Source organism: Manis pentadactyla, chromosome 1 (assembly GCF_030020395.1).
Source record: "Manis pentadactyla isolate mManPen7 chromosome 1, mManPen7.hap1, whole genome shotgun sequence".
Lineage (NCBI taxonomy): Eukaryota > Metazoa > Chordata > Mammalia > Pholidota > Manidae > Manis > Manis pentadactyla.
In genome coordinates, this window is record NC_080019.1 from 62,997,428 (window position 1) to 63,016,818 (window position 19,391).

The 19,391-nt window shown below is 40.5% G+C and overlaps 1 protein-coding gene across 3 annotated transcripts in view; it reads right to left on the reverse strand.

The window, feature by feature from the left end:
- RYK (receptor like tyrosine kinase) overlaps positions 1-19,026 on the reverse strand; it is an 87,016-nt gene extending 67,990 nt beyond the window's left edge. For 2 of the 3 annotated variants that reach the window (XM_057497672.1, XM_057497666.1), the window contains exon 1: positions 18,596-19,023. In XM_057497672.1, the coding sequence (XP_057353655.1) occupies positions 18,596-18,830 (235 nt within the window). In that variant the 5' untranslated portion in view covers positions 18,831-19,023. Of the gene's footprint in view, positions 1-18,595 lie in introns of all 3 variants that reach the window. The other variant, XM_057497680.1, reaches the window with a different exon arrangement.
- Positions 19,027-19,391: the final 365 nt, after the last annotated feature.

Sequence of the window (19,391 nt, forward strand, 5' to 3'; positions counted from 1 at the left end):
AGGGCTGGAAACTAGGGAAATAGGGCAGCAAGACCTCTGAGCGGGTTCCGAAGCTGATGCCCCTGTGACAAAGAAAAGCGAATGCCTATTGAAAGTCTTAAAGGGATAGGGACTTAACAGCTAGACGGAAACAACACAGGTCACAGCCCAGTGGCTGGAAATTACAGGGAAAACCGGGCACACTAACCCCCTGGGCAACAGCTCTGAGACTCCTCACAGAGGTAAACAGCCAAACAGCCCCCCACAGAAAGGGAGATCCCTCCACTCCAGCCGGGCAAGACACAAAGACACAGCCTACACGCAATTACCCAACACAAGCCACTAGGGGTTGCAGTTGTCCCAGTAAAGAAAGGCAAGTAGCAAGTGAAAAGGTTGGCCCTCCCAGCTGACAGTCAATAACACCTGTCAACGTGAAAAGGCAAAAAAATATGACCCAGACAAGACTAACCCAGACAGCTTCGGCATCTGCTACATCTTCCCATGAGAAGGAACCTGGGGAGATAGATTTAACCAGTCTTCCTGAAAAAGAATTCAAAACAAAAGTCATAACCATGCTGATGGACTTGCAGAGAAATATGCAAGAACTAAGGAAGGAGAATACAGAAATAAAACAAGCTCTGGAAGGACTTCAAAACAGAATGGACGAGATGCAAGAGACCACTAATGGACTAGAAAACAGAGAACAGGAAAGCAGAGAAGCTGATGCAGAGAGAGATAAAAGGATCTCCAGGAATGAAAGAATTTTAAGAGAGCTGAGTGACCAACGAAACAGAACAATATCCGCATTATAGGGGTACCAGAAGAAGAGAGAGAAAAAGGGATAGAAAGTGTCTTTGAAGAAATAATTGCTGAAAACTTCCCCAAACTAGGGGAAGAAATGGCCTCTCAGACCACAGAGGTACACAGAACTCCCATGACAAGGGATCCAAGGAGGGCAACACCAAGACACATAATATTTAAAATGGCAAAGATCAAAGACAAGGACAAAGTATTAAAGGAAGCCAGAGAGGAAAAAAAGGTTACCTACAAAGGAAAACCCATCAGGCTATCATCAGACTTCTCAACAGAAACCCTACAGGCCAGAAGAGAATGGCATGATATACTTAATGCAATGAAACAGAAGGGCCTCGAACCAAGACTACTGTATCCAGCACAAATATCATTTAAATATGAAGGAGGAATTAAACAATTCCCAGACAAGCAAAAGTTGAGGGAATTTGTCTCCCACAAACCACCTCTACAGGGCATCCTACAGGGACTGCTCTAGATGGGAGCACTCCTAAAAAGAGCACAGAACAAAACACCCAACGTATGAAGAAGGGAGAGAAATAAAGAATCATCAGACAGCATTTATAATAGCTCAACAAGTGAGTTAAGTTAGACAGTAAGATAGTAAGAAGCTAACCCTGAACCTTTGGTAACCACAAACTTAAAGCCTGCAATGGCAATAAGTTCATACCTTTCAATAATCACCCTAAATGTAAATGGATTGAATGCACCAATCAAAAGACACAGAGTAATAGAATGGATAAAAAAGCAAGATCCATCCATATGCTGCTTACAAGAGACTCACCTCAAACCCAAAGACATGCACAGACTTAAAGTCAAGGGATGGGAAAAGATATTTCATGCAAACAACACAGAGAAGAAAGCAAGTGTTGCAATCCTGGTATCAGACAAAACAGATTTCAAAATAAAGAAAGTAACAAAAGACAAAGAAGGACATTACATAATGATAAAGGGCTCAGTCCAACAAGAGGATATAACCATTATAAACATATATGCACCCAATACAGGAGCACCAACATACCTGAAACAAATACTAACAGAATTAAAGGAGGAAATAGAATGCAATGCATTCATTCTAGGAGACTTCAACACACCACTCACTCCAAAGGACAGATCCACCAGACAGAAAATAAGTAAGTACACAGAGGCACTGAACAACACACTAGAACAGATGGACCTAACAGACATCTACAGAACTCTACATCCAAAAGGAACAGGACACACATTCTTCTCAAGTGCACATGGAACATTCTCCAGAATAGACCACATACTAGGCCACAAAAAGAGCGTCATAAAATTCAAAAAGATTGAAATCCTACCAACCAACTTTTCAGACCACAAAGGCATAAAACTAGAAATAAACTGTACAAAGAAAGCAAAAAGGCTCACAAACACATGGAGGCTTAACAACACGCTCCTAAATAATCAATGGATCAATGACCAAATCAAAATGGAGATCCAGCAATATATGGAAACAAACGACAACAACAACACAAGCCCCAAATTCTGTGGGACACAGCAAAAGCAGTCTTAACAGGAAAGTATATAGCAATCCAAGCATATTTAAAAAAGGAAGAACAATCCCAAATGAATGGTCTAATGTCACAATTATCGAAATAGGAAAAAGAAGAACAAATGAGGCCTAAGGTCAGCAGAAGGAGGGACATAATAAAGATCAGAGAAGAAATAAATAAAATTGAGAAGAATAAAACAATAGCAAAAATCAATGAAACCAAGAGCTGGTTCCTCGAGAAAATAAACAAAATAGATAAGCCTCTAGCCAGACTTATTAAGAGGAAAAGACAGTCAATACAAATCAACAGTATCAGAAACGAGAAAGGAAAAATCACGACAGACCCCACAGAAATACAAAGAATTATTAGAGAGTACTATGAAAACCTATATGATAACAAGCTGGGAAACCTAGGAGAAATGGACAACTTCCTAGAAAAATACAACCTTCCAAGACTGACCCAGAAAGAAACAGAAAATCTAAACAGACCAATTACCAGCAACGAAATTGAAGCGGTAATCAAAAAACTACCAAAGAACAAAGCCCCTGGGCCAGATGGATTTACCTCGGAATTTTATCAGACATACAGAGTAGACATAATACCCATTCTCCTTAAAGTTTTCCAAAAAATAGAAGAGGAGGGGATACTCCCAAACTCATTCTATGAAGCTAACATCACCCTAATACCAAAACCAGGCAAAGACCCCACCAAAAAAGAAAACTACAGACCAATATCCCTGATGAAAGTAGATGCAAAAATACTCAACAAAATATTAGCAAACCGAATTTAAAAATACATCAAAAGGATCGTATACCATGACCAAGAGGGATTCATCCCAGGGATGCAAGGATGGTACAACATTTGAAACTCCATCAACATCATCCACCACATCAACAAAAAGAAAGACATAAACCACATGATCATCTCCATAGATGCTGAAAAAGCATTTGACAAAGTTCAACATCCATTCATGATAAAAACTCTCAGCAAAATGGGAATAGAGGGCAAGTACCTCAACATAATAAAGGTCATCTATGATAAACTCACAGCCAACATTATACTGAACAGCGAGAAGCTGAAAGCATTTCCTCTGAGATAGGAAACTAGACAGGGATGCCCACTCTCCCCACTGTTATTTAACATAGTACTGGAGGACCTAGCCACGGCAATCAGACAAAACAAAAAAATACAAGGAATCCAGATTGGTAAAGAAGAAGTTAAACTGTCACTATTTGCAGATGACATGATACTGTACATAAAAAACCCTAAAGACTCCACCCCAAAACTACTAGAACTGATATCGGAATACAGCAAAGTTGCAGGATACAAAATCAACACACAGAAATCTGTGGCTTTCCTATACACTAACAATGAACCAACAGAAAGAGAAATCAGGAAAACAACTCCATTCACAATTGCAACAAAAAAAATAAAATACCTCGGAATAAACCTAACCAAAGAAGTGAAAGACTTATACTCTGAAAACTACAAGTCACTCTTAAGAGAAATTAAAGGGGACACTAACAGATGGAAACTCATCCCATACTTGTGGCTAGGAAGAATTAATATCGTCAAAATGGCCATCCTGCCCAAAGCAATATACAGATTTGATGCAATCCCTATGAAACTACCAGCAACATTCTTCAATGAACTGGAACAAATAATTCAAAAATTCATATGGAAACACCAAAGAACCCGAATAACCAAAGCAATCCTGAGAAAGAAGAATAAAGTAGGGGGGATCTCACTCCCCAACTTCAAGCTCTACTATTAAGCCATAGTAATCAAGACAATTTGGTACTGGCACAAGAACAGAGCCACAGACCAATGGAACAGACTAGAGAATCCAGACACTAACCCAGACATATATGGTCAATTAATATTTGATAAAGGAGCCATGGACATACAATGGCGAAATGACAGTCTCTTCAACAGATGATGCTGGCAAAACTGGACAGCTACATGTAGGAGAATGAAACTGGACCATTGTCCATATACAAAAGTAAACTCAAAATGGATCAAAGACCTGAATGTAAGTCATGAAACCATTAAACTCTTGGAAGAAAACATAGGCAAAAACCTCTTAGACATAAACATGAGTGACCTCTTCATGAACATATCTCCCCGGGCAAGGGAAACAAAGGCAATAATGAACAAGTGGGACTATATCAAGCTAAAAAGCTTCTGTACAGCAAAGGACACCATCAATAGAACAAAAAGGTATCCTACAGTATGGGAGAATATATTTATAAATGACAGATTCAGTAAAGGATTGACATCCAAAATATATAAAAAGCTCACACACCTCAACAAACAAACAAAAATCAAATAATCCAATTAAAAAATGGGCAGAGGAGCTGAATACACAGTTCTCTAAAGAAATCCAGATGGCCAACAGACACATGAAAAGATGCTCCACATCGCTTGTCATCAGAGAAATGCAAATTAAAACCACAATGAGATATCACCTCACACCAGTAAGGATCGCCACCACCCAAAAGACAAACAATAAAAAATGTTGGCGAGGTTGTGGAGAAAGGGGTACCCTCCTACACTGCCAGTGGGAATGTAAATTAGTTCAACCATTGCGGAAAGCAGTATGGAGGCTCCTCAAAAAGCTCAAAATAGAAATACCATTTGACCCAGGAATCCCATTTCTAGGAATTTACCCTAAGAATGCAGCAGCCCAGTTTGAAAAAGACAGATGCACCCCTACGTTTATCACAGCACTGTTTACAATAGCCAAGAAATGGAAGCAACCTAAGTGTCCATCAGTAGACGAATGGATAAAGAAGATGTGGTACATATACACAATGGAATATTATTCAACCATAAGAAGAAAACAAATTGTACCATTTGCAACAACATGGATGGAGCTAGAGGGTATTATGCTCAGTGAAATAAGCTAGGCGGGGAAAGACAAGTACCAAATGATTTCACTCATCTGTGGAGTATAAAAACAAAGAAAAAACTGAAGGAACAAAACAGCAGCAGAACCAGAGAACCCAACAATGGACTAACAGTTACCAAAGGGAAAGGGACTGGGGAGGATGGGTGGGAAGGGAGGGATAAGGGCGGGGGAAAAAGAAAGAGGGCATTACGATTAGCATGTATAGTGCATGGGGGGCACGGGGAGGGCTGTGCAACAGAGAAGTAATGATTTTACAGCATCTTACTACAAAGATGGACAGTGACTGTGCAGGGGTATGTTGGGGGGACTTGGTGAAGGAGGGAGCCTAGTAAACATAATGTTCTTCATGTAATTGTAGATTAATGATACCAAAATAAAATAATAAAATAAAATAAAGAACTCTGTTCCTAATAAGTTATAATGTTATCACTAGTAATAATAACAAGGTATAAATATTTAAGTTTTTCAGACACAATTAAAAGTATCAAGAACATCTAGGTTCAACTCCCGCTAAAGCTAGATGAAACAGAGCTACAAGCAGAAAAGAGAACAAGAAGGTAAGCACATTCTCAAGCCATGCATGCAGTCATTTAATAATCTGTGAGTTTAGTCCTACTAGAGATTCTCTGAATTCCTCCATCTCATGAGACTTACAGAGACAGCCAATTCCCTTTCAAGTATCTTAGGGAGTATCTATTCTCACCAAACTGTTTAAGGTCTCTGCAGTTCTACCAACTATAGACAGAAACCATGGTTCCCAACTAAAAACCTTCCTCTTTGAACATACCAAAGCAACATCTCCACAATATTCGAATTGAAGCCTAGGCAAAGACTGGAGTCTATTAACTTTTATCAAGCTTCTGAAGCCCATTTGGACCTCAACTTGTGCTGGCATGCTATTCATCCTGGTCATCCATCCATGACCTTCTCTCTTCAAGGATCCATTTCTATACCATGATCCCCTAATACCACTGTGACCTCCATCAAGCTCCTCATCTTATAGTGACTCTATAGCATCTTACTACGCTGATGGACATTGACTGTAATGGGGTATGTGGTGGGGACTTGATAATGGGGGGAATGTAGTAACCCAATGTTGCTCATCTGAAACCTGAGCATAAGATTGTATATCAATGATACCTTAATGAAAAGAAAAAAGTTAAAAAAATAAATAAATAAAACACCTTCTTCCAGCTTTCCCTTAGAATATCCAATATGCCAAAAGGTGAAATCTGCAAACAAGATGAACCAAAAAGAGAAACTCAAAGTTCAAAAAAATCTCCCACATGCAACACTGACAACAGGGCTAAAATGGGGAAAAAATTCTGAAAAGAACATCATACTTCATTTCCCAATGTAATCTTTTTCTTTCTTTCCCCATCAGATACTCAAAAAAAAATTTTTTTAAGAAAAAGTAAAAGACAAATTAAGATAGGAGATAAATACCCTACTCTTTCTAACTGCTATTAATTATTACATAATATGTTTTGAATATGACAATAGCAATTAAATGCAGTCTCAAAGCAGGGGTAGTAGATGGGAGGATTATCACTGTCTCAGAGTAGTGTGCCAGGCTCCACAAAGTGAAGTGCACAGTGAGAAATGGCTAGAGAGGCAGTGAGGGAAACAATTTATTCAGTAATGCTTTATTGAGACAGTCTGCCAGGAAGAGGGCAACTCTTTAGGAGACCAGGAAACAGAGCCTGGTTCCAGTAGCAAGGAGAAAGAAGGCTGGGGTGCCCTGGTCAGAACAAGGAAGTTCCCAAGGGCTGAGATGAGGACCAAGTCAAAAATGGTCATTTCAAGGAGTACCATATTTGGAAAACAGACCTGGGAAGTCAGACACCAGCATGGCCAAAGGAATAACAACTATGAGAAAAATCAGGGTAGGTTTTAATATCCTTTAGGATAAATGGAGAAAAATAATGAAAACAAGTCAGGGAATGAAGTCATGGGAGATTATCTGCAGAGGTCAGGTGACTGCAACAACCCTAGTGGGCAATGATCAAACAAGTATTACAGACAACAAAAGAGAAGAAGATTCTGAATCACAGCCCTGGGGCAAAACAATCAAGGTAGGAAAGGAAGGCTATAACACATGATAAGAGCTAGTGAAGAATCCAGAAAGGAAATTAAGAAAAAATTCCATTTATAATAGCACTCAAAACAATAAAATACCTTATAATAAATTTTAACATGGAAGTGAAAGACTGGTACATTGAAAACTACAAAACGTTGCTGAAAGAAATTAAAGACTTCAATGAATGTAAAGACATCCTGTCCTCATGGATTAGAAGACTTATTTCATGGAATACTGGATGCTTATCAGATACATAATTTGCAATATTTTCCTCCATAGTGTAGGCTGTCTTTGCCTTCTTGATAATATCTTATAATGCACAGAAGTTTTGAATTGTCACACAGTCCAATTAATCTATTTTTCTTCTGTTGCTCGTATCTAAGAATCCACTGCCAAAACCAAGATCATGAAGATTTACTGTTTTCTTCTAGGAGTTTCACGGTTTAAGTTCTAAGGTTGTTGATCTAGTTTGAATTAGTTTTTATATATGACATGAGGGAGGAGTCTAATTTTATTCTTTTGCATATGGGTATCTAGTTGTCAGATGAATAGATAAGCAAATTGTGGTACATACACGGGATGAAATATTATTCAGCCACAGAAAGAAATGAAATATTGATACATGCTACATTGCAGATGAACCTCCAAAATATTATGCTAAATAAAAGCCAAGACACAAAAGGCCTCATGTTGTATAATTCCATTTCTATGAAATACCCAGAATAGGTAAATCTGTAAATGTAGAACACACACTGGTGCTTGCCAGGGATTGCAGGAGAGCGGACAAGAAGAAACTGCTAATGGGCAGGGAGTTCTACTCTGGAGCAATAGAAATGTTTTGAAACTAGACAAAGGTGGTGGTTGCCCAGCATTATATATGTACTATATGTCACTGAACTGTTCACTTGAAAATGGCTACTTTTATATTATGTGAATTTCACCTCAACTAATTATTTTTTGAGAAGAAAAGAAAAAGAGCTGGTCCCTAATCCATAAATGAAGTCGAGTGTAAAAAAAACTGACTTTCAGTGACTGGAAAGGATTATGAGAAAACTTAAGAGAGAAAATCAGGTTTCAGTTAAGCTCAAGAGATAAAGAAGCGCTATGAAGAGTGAGAGGAAACCTCAAAAGAAAAATTGGAGCTCCACAAGCCAAAGGTGAAAAAAAAAAAACAACAGCAAAAAAGAGAACAGAGCAAGTGAAGTGAAGTGGGTGGAGAGTGGAAAGGGACTGCTGGAAGGCAGACTGGAGCAAGAGTGGACAGTCACGGATTAGAATATGCATAGTTTTTCTATACCAACCAAGGACAAAAAACATTACAGTTGTTCAATTACAGTAACCAGACTTAAATTTCTCACTACCAATTTCACCAAAGTAGGAATGTTGCTCTCTTGTTAGGAAATACAACATTTACTTATCATTTTATTTGTAAGCAACCAAATTCCAAGCTGAAAAACCAAAGTTATTACTGTAAAACTCTCAACACCCATCAAGAAAAACTCATTTTTCCATAGAAAATCTTAAATTCAAACTTAATTCAAGGCTTGTGTTCTACATGACCTGGCCTGTCTAGCTCAAGTTCAAGTAATTCAATAGTTCAAAAATTCTTCCAAATGATTTTAAAAGTTAACTATTGGTTTCCCACAGCCACAACAATAGTTGATTAGTGCGAATGGCCAAACCATCTCCTTTTATAAAAAGAGCCATGTTTACAGCACATAAAATTCATTCCAGGAACCTGTTCACATGTCTGTTTCTTCCACTACTTTGCACACCTCAAGAACAGGACTCGAGTCTTAGTATATTTGTAGCTATTCAAGTGTTAGATGCATGAATGGCTTGCTATTGATAAAAAGATGGATTTTAAGGGAAATGGTACTTTAAAGAAAACGTCAGGAATCAATTAAGGCAGGAAAACAAAAGTGATGTCATGGAAACAGGACTAAAGTAGAGTTTTTGCTAATAAGTAGCTGAGTGACTTTTGGCAATCGATTATTTAACCACTTTATCCAGGCATGAATTTTCTCAACTATAAACAAACAAGTTAAACCAGACTATGTTAATGTCCCTCTTCAGACACAAAAATTCTATTATTCTATGATATAATCTATGGTTTCCAAATGTCAGCCAAAACTCTATTATTCCATGATATCATCCACAATTTCCAAATGCTAGTCAAAACTTAGGTATAAAATTTAATTTAGTCGAGATAATCTTTTAAACATCACTTTTTCCTGCCTATAACAGGATGGTTCAATGTGGTACATTAACCAAAGAAAAAAGTCCAAAACCACTCACTATGTATGAAACCACTAAATACTCTCTTTTACTGACACTAAAAGAAAAAAAAATACGGAGACATTTCAAAATTTCCCGGTTTATGGAAATTAACAAGCTGAAATAGATACATAAAATAATTTGCCATCAGAATTGAATAAATCTAGTTATAGTCAAACTACACCTAGAATATTAGCTGAGACCTAATATTTAACTACATCACAAAACAGGAAATTTACAAATATTAGACAGAGAAAGGAAAGGGGCATACTTTCTTCAGAATTAAAGATGAAAAAGTACATAAATCTTAAATCCCCTTAGCTGTTTAAACAATAATCTTCTAGATTAAGATTTTTCATGTAATCCTTTGTCCATTCAGCGTTTTCTTCCTATCTTTCTCCTACAACCTTAAATATCTCACTAGAACTGGGTTTAGAGTGTATATGTGTACATACAGGGAGTGTAAAAAGAATCAAAGTGAGCTTTTAAGAGAAAAAAGATATGCATGACTGACAGAGAAGACCATGTAAATAAGCACCCTCCCTCCACCCGCTTCCTCCAGGCTGCCTCCTCAAAGCAGACCCATCCTTTTGGTCCCTGAGAAGTGGCTAGGGAGTCAGCTTCAAGGAAGGGAATGTTCTGATCTTCCCAAGGAAAAGCCAGGTATCTCCAATCACTGAGTACCTTTCTTCACTTTGCCACTTCAGGAAGAAAACATGATATGTGGTCAAAATAAATCGCTCACTTAAAAGCAATCCACTGGAGTGGCTATTAGTTGTCACTGCTTTACCAGATCAGGCTACAGTTTGCAGAGAACCATTTATTAAGCATCTCCCTACTCCTCTCCTCCAGAGATCACATTTCAGAAAATAACTTTCACTGTACTTCTGTGATCCCTGAAAATGGAAGCCCAAAGCTTCATCACAAATGCTGTGCTCAGGTTTGCCTCTTATACCTGTGATGACATCACCTTTGGGAGTGGTGTGGAATCAAAGAGAAAGGTCACTTTGGGTTTCAAATGGATGACTCAAATAATGCACTGTCACCTTCCCTATCTGAAAATGCTTTAGTCAGGGGGTCCCTGCAAGGCCCCCAAAGTCTAGGAACCCCTGGCACAGTATGCAAAACTTAGTATGTGTGGGTGTCCATGCCTTTGTTGAGGGAAAGGTCCTTAAGGCTTTCATAAAATAAGGTGGAGAACCTCTGATATCTCTGGCCAGCAACCTCCTAGTTAAAAATTAAATTACTACTGCTCTTAAACCTATGGTAATATTTGACTGCCATTATTTGCTTTCCCTGCAAAGACATTACTACACAGCCATTACCACAAGCAAGTAATAAATATCACGAGTGAATTTTACAACTCTGAAAGTAAATTGTGACAGGTACCCCCCTCCTGGCAAAAAAGGAAGAAGGTGGCAAGTTATGCCTAAGTTTCCTTTATAATATCGCATTTTTATAATTACGTATTTTTAATATAAAGTACACTATTATTCTTTGTGCCACTAAGATTGAAAAAAAGGCTTTCAATTAACTGATGACTCACCATTGATTGTAAAATGGTTCCAATTTCAGAGATTTTCAAATGTGGAAGAACCGTACAACTTACAATCAATAAAACATGGCATTCGTGGGCCCCATCTCCATCTCCTAAACAAATCGCTCAGGATAAGTCTAGGAATCCATTATTTTTGTTTAAGCCCCTCAGATGATTCTGCTTAGATAAAGACTAAGTAAACTGCTAACCTTCAGAGGTAGCAGAAAGGAGAAAGCAAGCACTTTGGAGTCACAAAGCCCCAGACATCTCTCTGACCTCCAGCAACTTCTGTAATTTCCCGGAGCCTCAGCTTTATCTATAAAAATGTCAATGCCACCCACTGCCTATGGTTGATAAAATAAAAGAGAACAGTGTGGAGTACTTAGCACATAGCAAGAAGTGTACTGCAACACATATATTTATATAAGAACATATTTATGGACAAGACATAATATATATCTTATGAACAAGGATAGACCTATGAAATTACTTTCCAAAAATATTTTACCACTCAGCACTGTCACCTACTCAGCACAGTAAAAAGAATCATTCAAGACGTGTTTACTTTGTAACAGTAATACAAACATATTTGTTTTGCACATCACATTTTAAGAGGTCCTACAAAAATTAAAGCTGTTTAATAACATTTTGACTAGGAAATATTATATCTGATTTACATCAACAAGGATAACACAAAAGAAACATACTTTTAAGTGTGGTATAATTAATGGCTATGTTTCATGTCCAAGTTTTTGTTTCATGTTGTTTTAGTATGTATATAGCTGGCAGGTTTTTTCAGAAAACACTGGCATAAGATCCCCAAAAGTAATGCTGTGAAACTTTTCAATTCAGGATGCTAAAAAAAATACCCACATGTTTCAAGTGACCATTAAAATGCAAACAGTATTTCAGGCAGCACCTTCAGAACTGACTAGTCAACTCAGGATGTGACTCATAGGGGACAGGCTTAGCCATAATTAGATAGAGTTCTCCCATATGTGTAGCACGAAGAAGGAAAAAAACTCGAAAACCGTTAACTGCACAATGTCTCAGCCTTGCTCTCCCAATGAAGAACACATGGATGCAAATTAATGCTGCATCAGTGCCACCAACCCCACCTAAAACACCCAGGGTTAAGAGTTAACTGCAGGGTGCTAATCTTCTCAGCACCCCAACTCCTCAGGGTCTGGACAGTGGCAAGTTATGGTAGATACATCAGCAGAGAGGCCCGCCATCCCCCACCAAGCACTTGCCCTGAGGGAGGAAAGAGAGGTGCTGGGAGGAGAGGAACACATGGCTCATCTCATTTTCTTTTCCTCAACCGCTTCCCAAAAGCAAAGTGTCAGTTCAGCTGCCCAAATCTGAGATCCTGGATTCCTCCGTGACGCCTCATTTTCATTAACCCTAAGGTCTCCTCCACTAAGTCTTCTCCAAAGTGGCTGCAAATTCCTCACAAATCCATCCCACCCCTCCAACTACCCTAGTTGATCCCTCTTATCACCACAAGTCTGACTCTGTCCCATATCCCAGATCCAGCTTTTCAGTCTCAAAGCCACCCTTTTCACTGGAGCCAAAATTATCTTTTTCATAAGCCAGTCCTGTCTGTGCACGCTCCTCTCCCATGTTTTTCAACAGCTACTCATTACCTGTAAGATAAAATTCAAATTCCTAATCCAGTCTCCACCTACAACCCAGCTTTATACTCTACCACTCTCAGGCTCTGCCAATTTATCTCATCTCAGCCATGTTAGGCTTTCCTATTCCTGGATTTCACATACATTTGCTTCCCTAAGTCTATGGCTTTGTTCATGCTATTTTCTCTGCCTTGACATGAACTACTCCTCTTTTCTGCCTATCAAACTCATCCTTCAAGATGGGGCTCAAATGTCTCCTTTTCTGGGAATACCTTCCTTAAACTCTCTAAGCCTCTCCCTGCTCCCCACCTTCTATAGTAAAAAGTAACCACTCCTACAATAACTTACTTACATCAATCAGCAATATAACTCTTATCTCAGTGTTAGAGTCTTAGACATAACAGTCTCCCCTATGAAATTCTGAGTTCCTCAAGAAAAATAATTTAATAATTTTGAATCACCATTTCCTACCACAATATATGGTACTTGGTTGCACTTCAAAATTTTTTACTGGGCTGATTTGGGGAGCAAAGATATCAGCTAGTATTGAACTGATTTTAATAAGATGTGAAAAATGCTTAACTCTTCCAGAGGGTATTTATTTTAACAGAGAAGTAAATTATCCAAAGTGAATTTCTAATTGGTGGGAGGCAGTCTATTCTCAGAAGCTTCCCTGACTCCTACAGAGAGACCCTACCCACCACCAATACCACCACTGCCATCATGATCAGTGTACACAATGTCCCCCAGCAATCAGCATTTCATTCCCAAACCCCTAGCACTGCCCCAGCCACATGCCACTTTTACATGCTCTGGACTTTAGGGAAGTCAGTACTATCAGGATTATCAATCACACAGAGAACACGGGAAGATGCAGGTAATAATTAAGACCACAGACAAGCTCGTGTAACAGCAAGCTTACAGATTCTTTGCCTTGAGTATTCCGGTTAATCACAACTCTTCCTGAGCTGACAAAAGAGACCATATGGATTCTGGACTCAGGCAGGATTCTGGCCCTCAACTCACTGCCGAAACGGCCCCAAATGAAAGTCCTCATCTGTAAAATGGGGAAATGATGCCTACATTGCAGTCTGTTAAAAAGAGTAATTGAGAGCAATAAATCAGGGCCTGGGGACACAGGATTGCCATGTAGAGATTAAAAAGCTCCTGAGGCTTTTGGAGTCAGTGTATGGACTTCCATCAGAATTGCATGCCCTACTTACCAAGGACATGGGCCAGTTACATACCTCCTCCAAGACTGTTTCCTCATCTATAAAAGGAAATAACAGTACATACCTAAGACCTAAGATAAGACAGGGATTCATTCCTTTGTGCCTGACACAAGCAAAAGATTGTCACAGCACTCTAAAAAGTGTCAACTCTTTAATATTGTTATTACACAAAACTGCTACATAACCAGCTCTTCAACAGTCAAGGCCCAACCTTAATTACTAGTTATATACTGGGGAATGACCACTTGTCTTTATCCCCATTTCCTCCCCAAACTCCTCTAAAATGATAGTAATGAAATAAAAAAGACATTAAACCACAAAGACAAACAGAAAGGGAAAGAAGACAACAATATATTAAACCTTTCAACAGATTTTTGCAAGATGGGTAGCAGTTGAAGTGCTCACTATCCCTCAGCAGCCCTGAGGCCCCAAGGGACCCCAATGACTGGCTTGAGGCTCAGTTCTGACAATGGGTGAGCCTCTGAAAAGGGTATTCAAAACAGTTGAGCCCCAGGTCCAGCTGGAAGCCCCAAGTTTTTTCTGAAGAAACTGAACCACATTGGCAGAACTGTAAACAGGACAAGTCAGTCTACAGGCTAAACGGGCAGCACCCTCTTCCCTCCCCAGCCAGATAACCCAAACCCAGGCAGCCAGTGTATCACCAAGCACAGGAGAAGCAGGAGAGTGGAGGTGTCCGCTCTGCAGATGCTGACTAGTCCTGAAGATATGAAGATGCTGGTATGTGGGGTAAACGCCCAGTGAAAAGTCCACTTGCCCTCCAAAGGAAGTCACTAGACCACCCCAGCACCCACACACTCTCTCCCCCTAATCAACTTTTCAGCATCTTGCTCTTAATTAGACAGCCAAGGATCACCAGGTCTTTATGATATAAACAAACTAAAAAGAACCCTGAAATGAAAAGGCACACAAGAGGAAGCAGAAGAAATATTTAAAAATGTTAAACACATAGAAAATATTTACCATACACCTCAAAGATAAGTGAAGATAAATACCTCCATAAAATAAAAATTAAATGGAAACAATATGAAATGGAAAGAGAAAACAGAAACAGATCCAAAAATTTTAAAACATTATTAAATTTTTAAAATAACATCTTGGAAGACAAAATTAAGAAATCTCTCTTTTCCTCCCAACTCCACAAAGATGTAAGAGGCAACACAAGAATATCTGAAGATTAATTCTGGGACACTCAATAACCAAACCATCACAGAAAGAAAAAACAAACAATAAAGAGTAGGAAATTATCAAAGTAACAAACATTTTTGAAAACTTAAGAATATGAATCTCTAGATCAAAAAGGCCCACTGAGACAAGATAGGAGATAGACAGAGAGATAAAAGGACTCCCCCGCCAAAAATGTACAATTTCAGAATGCCAGTGAAAAGATTCTGAACTTCAATAGAAACAAACAGAATGGCTTTGAATTTTTCATCAGAAAAAGAGCCAGAGAACTGTGAAATACCATCAAAATTGTGAAAAATAAATTATTTTCAACCCAATATTCTAAATTCAGCAAAATCATCTATGAAGCGTAAGGATGGGATAGACACCTTCAGACATGCAAGGCCTCAAATAATTTACCTCCCATGTACCTCTTCATAGGAAGCTAGTGAGGATATACCCTTTAGCAAAAGAAAGCAAACAGAAGAAAAATGAAGACAAGAGATCCAGGGAACAGAGGCTCCAAGATAGGAGAGAAAGGACAGAGGTGAAGGAAAAACAATCCTACTGTCCAGATTGTAACAAGAGGATGGAAGACTCTGGAGCGGGGAGTCTCCGAGAAGCCAAGTGGAATTGATAGATTTGCTGTGACACAACCTGGAAAAAAATTATGAAGGCGTTTAACGTATTTCTTGGAGAATCTGAGGGGAATGTAGCCACAGACACATAAAAAATGAATCAAAAACTTTGAAAGGTAATTGCTCCAGGAAAAACAAAAATGTGTAGGAAAAAAAAACATAATCATGGGTCACTATTTAACTCAGAAGTGGGCAATAAATATATGCACAATAATGTAAGTACTAAATGCTGGTTTTTTTGGTAAAAGTATATTGTAGGGTTTGAGGGCAAGTGCTCAGTTATGATACTAGAGGTCAAATGCTTATTCTACATTGATTTCAAAATGTGAAAATAAAAATAAGAATAGAATAAACAGAAGAACTAGTTTGGATAGTAGCTTCTGCTGGAAAACAGATCCCAGGGGATAAAAAGACCAAAGGCAGAAGACCACTGTTTCTTTTAGCACTATTTGATTTTTTTTTAACTATGTACATTAATTAATTAGATTAAAACAACAACTTATTTTCCTTTGGGACATTAGTTCAATTTACAAAGTTGTTACTATCAATTCATTTATAAGTTTCTTACTTGGAATTCTAAACTCATTGTCTTAGAAGTATCACAAAATGATGGCTAGTTTCTTTCCTAAGTCAGCTTTCAGAAGGCATTTAACCCATAGCAACACAAAAAATTGGCACAAAATATTATTTCACGTAGTCTTAAACACCATAAGAGTTTCTGTGTGATACTGCAGTCTGAGAACTCTAGATATCTGGTATACAACCCACTTGCTCTTCCCTACCAAGGGGCAGCCAAAGATTCCTTTAAAAGTAAAAGGATGAGGGAGATGGGAAAGGATGGAAGGAGAAAACCTTGATCTGGCAGGATGGAGAGTCAAATGACCCACTGTAACAGGTCAACTATTTGCATTAGAGAAAATTCAGCTGGAGGTCCATCTTGACCCAGAGGCAATCTCCTTCACCTCTTCCCAGTAAACTATTTCTGGTATTACACTGGATGCTCATCAATCAGGTATAAATACTCATTTCAAGTATTAATTAGCAATGATGTCTTTCCCACCATACTATACCCAAACTTCCATATATACAGTATCTTCATTTCATTCAATAAAACTTTGTGGCCTATCTCAACACTGTATTTGATTTTTTTATGATTTTAAATTATACAACCTTGAGCAAGTTACTTAAAGCCTCACTTTCCTCATCTCTAAAATAGGAATAACGTTATCTACTTCACTGGGTCACAAGAAAATTAGAGGAATTGATGCATAGAAAACATGTAGGGGCAGGTATATGGCAGGCACTCAATCATTGTCAGCCTCTGGTTGCCCCTGGCCCCTACGCCCAACCCCAGCAGGTTTCTTACATGTACAGAAAGTCACAAATTATATGCTTTTAACAAAAAAACCTTTACAAAACTATGCATGGTACACTGTATTTTTTAAGTTAATGTGATGTGAGTCAATTTATAAGCAGGCATTCATTATTTTTCTAAACCTTAATCTTATGTTCCAAGACTAACCCAATCTGCAGGTTTAATTCAGCTCAACTAAATTCAGCTAATGCAACTAAACTGAAAAGAGGATTATGAATGGCAGGACATTACAAAAACACAACATTCTTCCTTGGTTAAAAACTATAAACCCACATATTTAACAATGTCTAAATAGTCTGCTAAAAGCAATCCATTTCAAATTGAGTGGACCTCAACAGACCTCAAGAAAGTCTTATAACTTTAAAAAACAAAACTAAGAGATAATGGATGCTTAAAGGAATAACTTTTCCCCCTCAGATGGAGCACAAACTTGAGATGAAGTAACGATGAAAAAAATGTATTTTGTGCCATAATACGCAAAAAAAGTAAATGTCTGGGTCTCTGCAACTACCAAAGACTTTCTTTTGGGCCCATTTCTATCGGACCTTCTTCTAAAGGGTTATTTCCAGAATCCATAAAGTCTCAACAGGAGAATACCATTATTTTTCAAAATAATTCCCTAAATGACAAAGCTAATTAGGTAGAATATAACCATCCACTGATCCAAAGCCAAGTTCTCCTTCCCCTACAAGGTATTGAAAGTAGAAGAGTGGCCCAGAAAGACAGATCAGTCCAAAGTCCAACACATCTAAGACAAGAACCAAAAACGTACTGAAGGAGCTAAAAGGTCTGCTACCTGGGGATTCATTCACTATTTAAAATATGCCCATCCGCCGCAAGATGTGGAGACTGCCTGGAGCATGCATGCGGTGCCCTTACAATCTCCCTCTCTTGTCATTTTTTAAAAAGGACAATCACCAGAAAGTATGAGCACAGTAAGGTGGCCTCTACTAGGGCATCAAAACCACTGCCAAGGGTTTGCAGGTTTACTTTAAATAAAACGTGGATTTCTAGATAACCGAAATCCAGGGCCCTGAGTGACAGGCGTAGGAAGGATCAAAGAAACTTGGTGCAGCGGGGAAGAAAAGTTTAGGGCGCTTGATCCTCGGAGTAAGGCGAAAGGCTGAAGAGGCTGTGAGGAGGAGGGCTGGGGTGGGTCCCGGGTCTTTCGCGGAGGCCGAGGGGTCCCCTGGTCCCCTCGCGGCGGAAGTGAGGGCTGCGGGGAGGCGGGAAGGCGGACCCGAGGGGCTGGGCAGGGACCACACCTCCGAGCCAGCAGGGCAGGCAAAGGCCGGGGCCCGGAGACGACCCCGGGCGATGGGACGCGCGCCGCCCGTGGTCCAAGCCGCGCAGACTGGGCCTCCCGAGACCGGAAGCTGCCGGAGCTCGGCCGACCTGCCCGGCCGGCGCCGGCGGCCCCACTCACCGATGAGCCGGCGCACCTCGTCCTCGCTCAGGTAGAGGCTCACGCTGGGCCCCGCGGGCGACAGCGACGGGGGCCGCGGGGCCGGGGCCGCGGCGACGCGGAGCAGCGGCAGCAGCACGAGTAGGAGCAGGAGCAGGAGCGGCGGCGGCGGCGACGGCGGCAGCGGGGCCCTCAGGCCGCGGGTCCCCGGTAGGCGGCCCCAGCCCGGCGGCCCCGGACGCGCTGTCCCGCGCATGGCCCCCGCCGCCAAGGAGGAGCGTGGGCCGCCGGCTGCGGTGCCGCCCACCCCCGGCCCCGAGCTCCTCACAGCCCCGAGCCGGGGGCGGCCGCCCAGCTCATCGCGCAGCCGGCCCGTGGCAGCCGGCCGCCGCTTCAGACCGCCAGAGCGCGCCGCCGCCGCCGCCGCCTACTCGGCGGCATCGTCCACTCCCTGGGGACTGGCTGCGAAGTCGCGCCCGTGCGCGCTGCCGCCGCCACGAGAGCGTGCACGCACGTACCTCCCGCTCCTTGCAGGCTGAGGCCGGAGCTGGGCGCCGAGAGCTGTGGCTTTAAAGCGCCGGCGCGGGCGAAGCGTTCTCTGATCACCGTCTACTGAGCCTGTCCGCCACTTTGTTGCCAGTCTAATGTTTTGCTCGTCTGTTGTCTGTAACCCCCACCTCCACGACAGTATGTCCAGGCGGCAGACCCGAACTGCTCCTGCAGTCGAGTGGGCTCCCCAGATCCAGGGAAACGCCTGGATGAGGCCGTTGTGGTTGCAAGAGAAACTTGCTTTTTTGTTTAGTGGAAAATGGAGAAA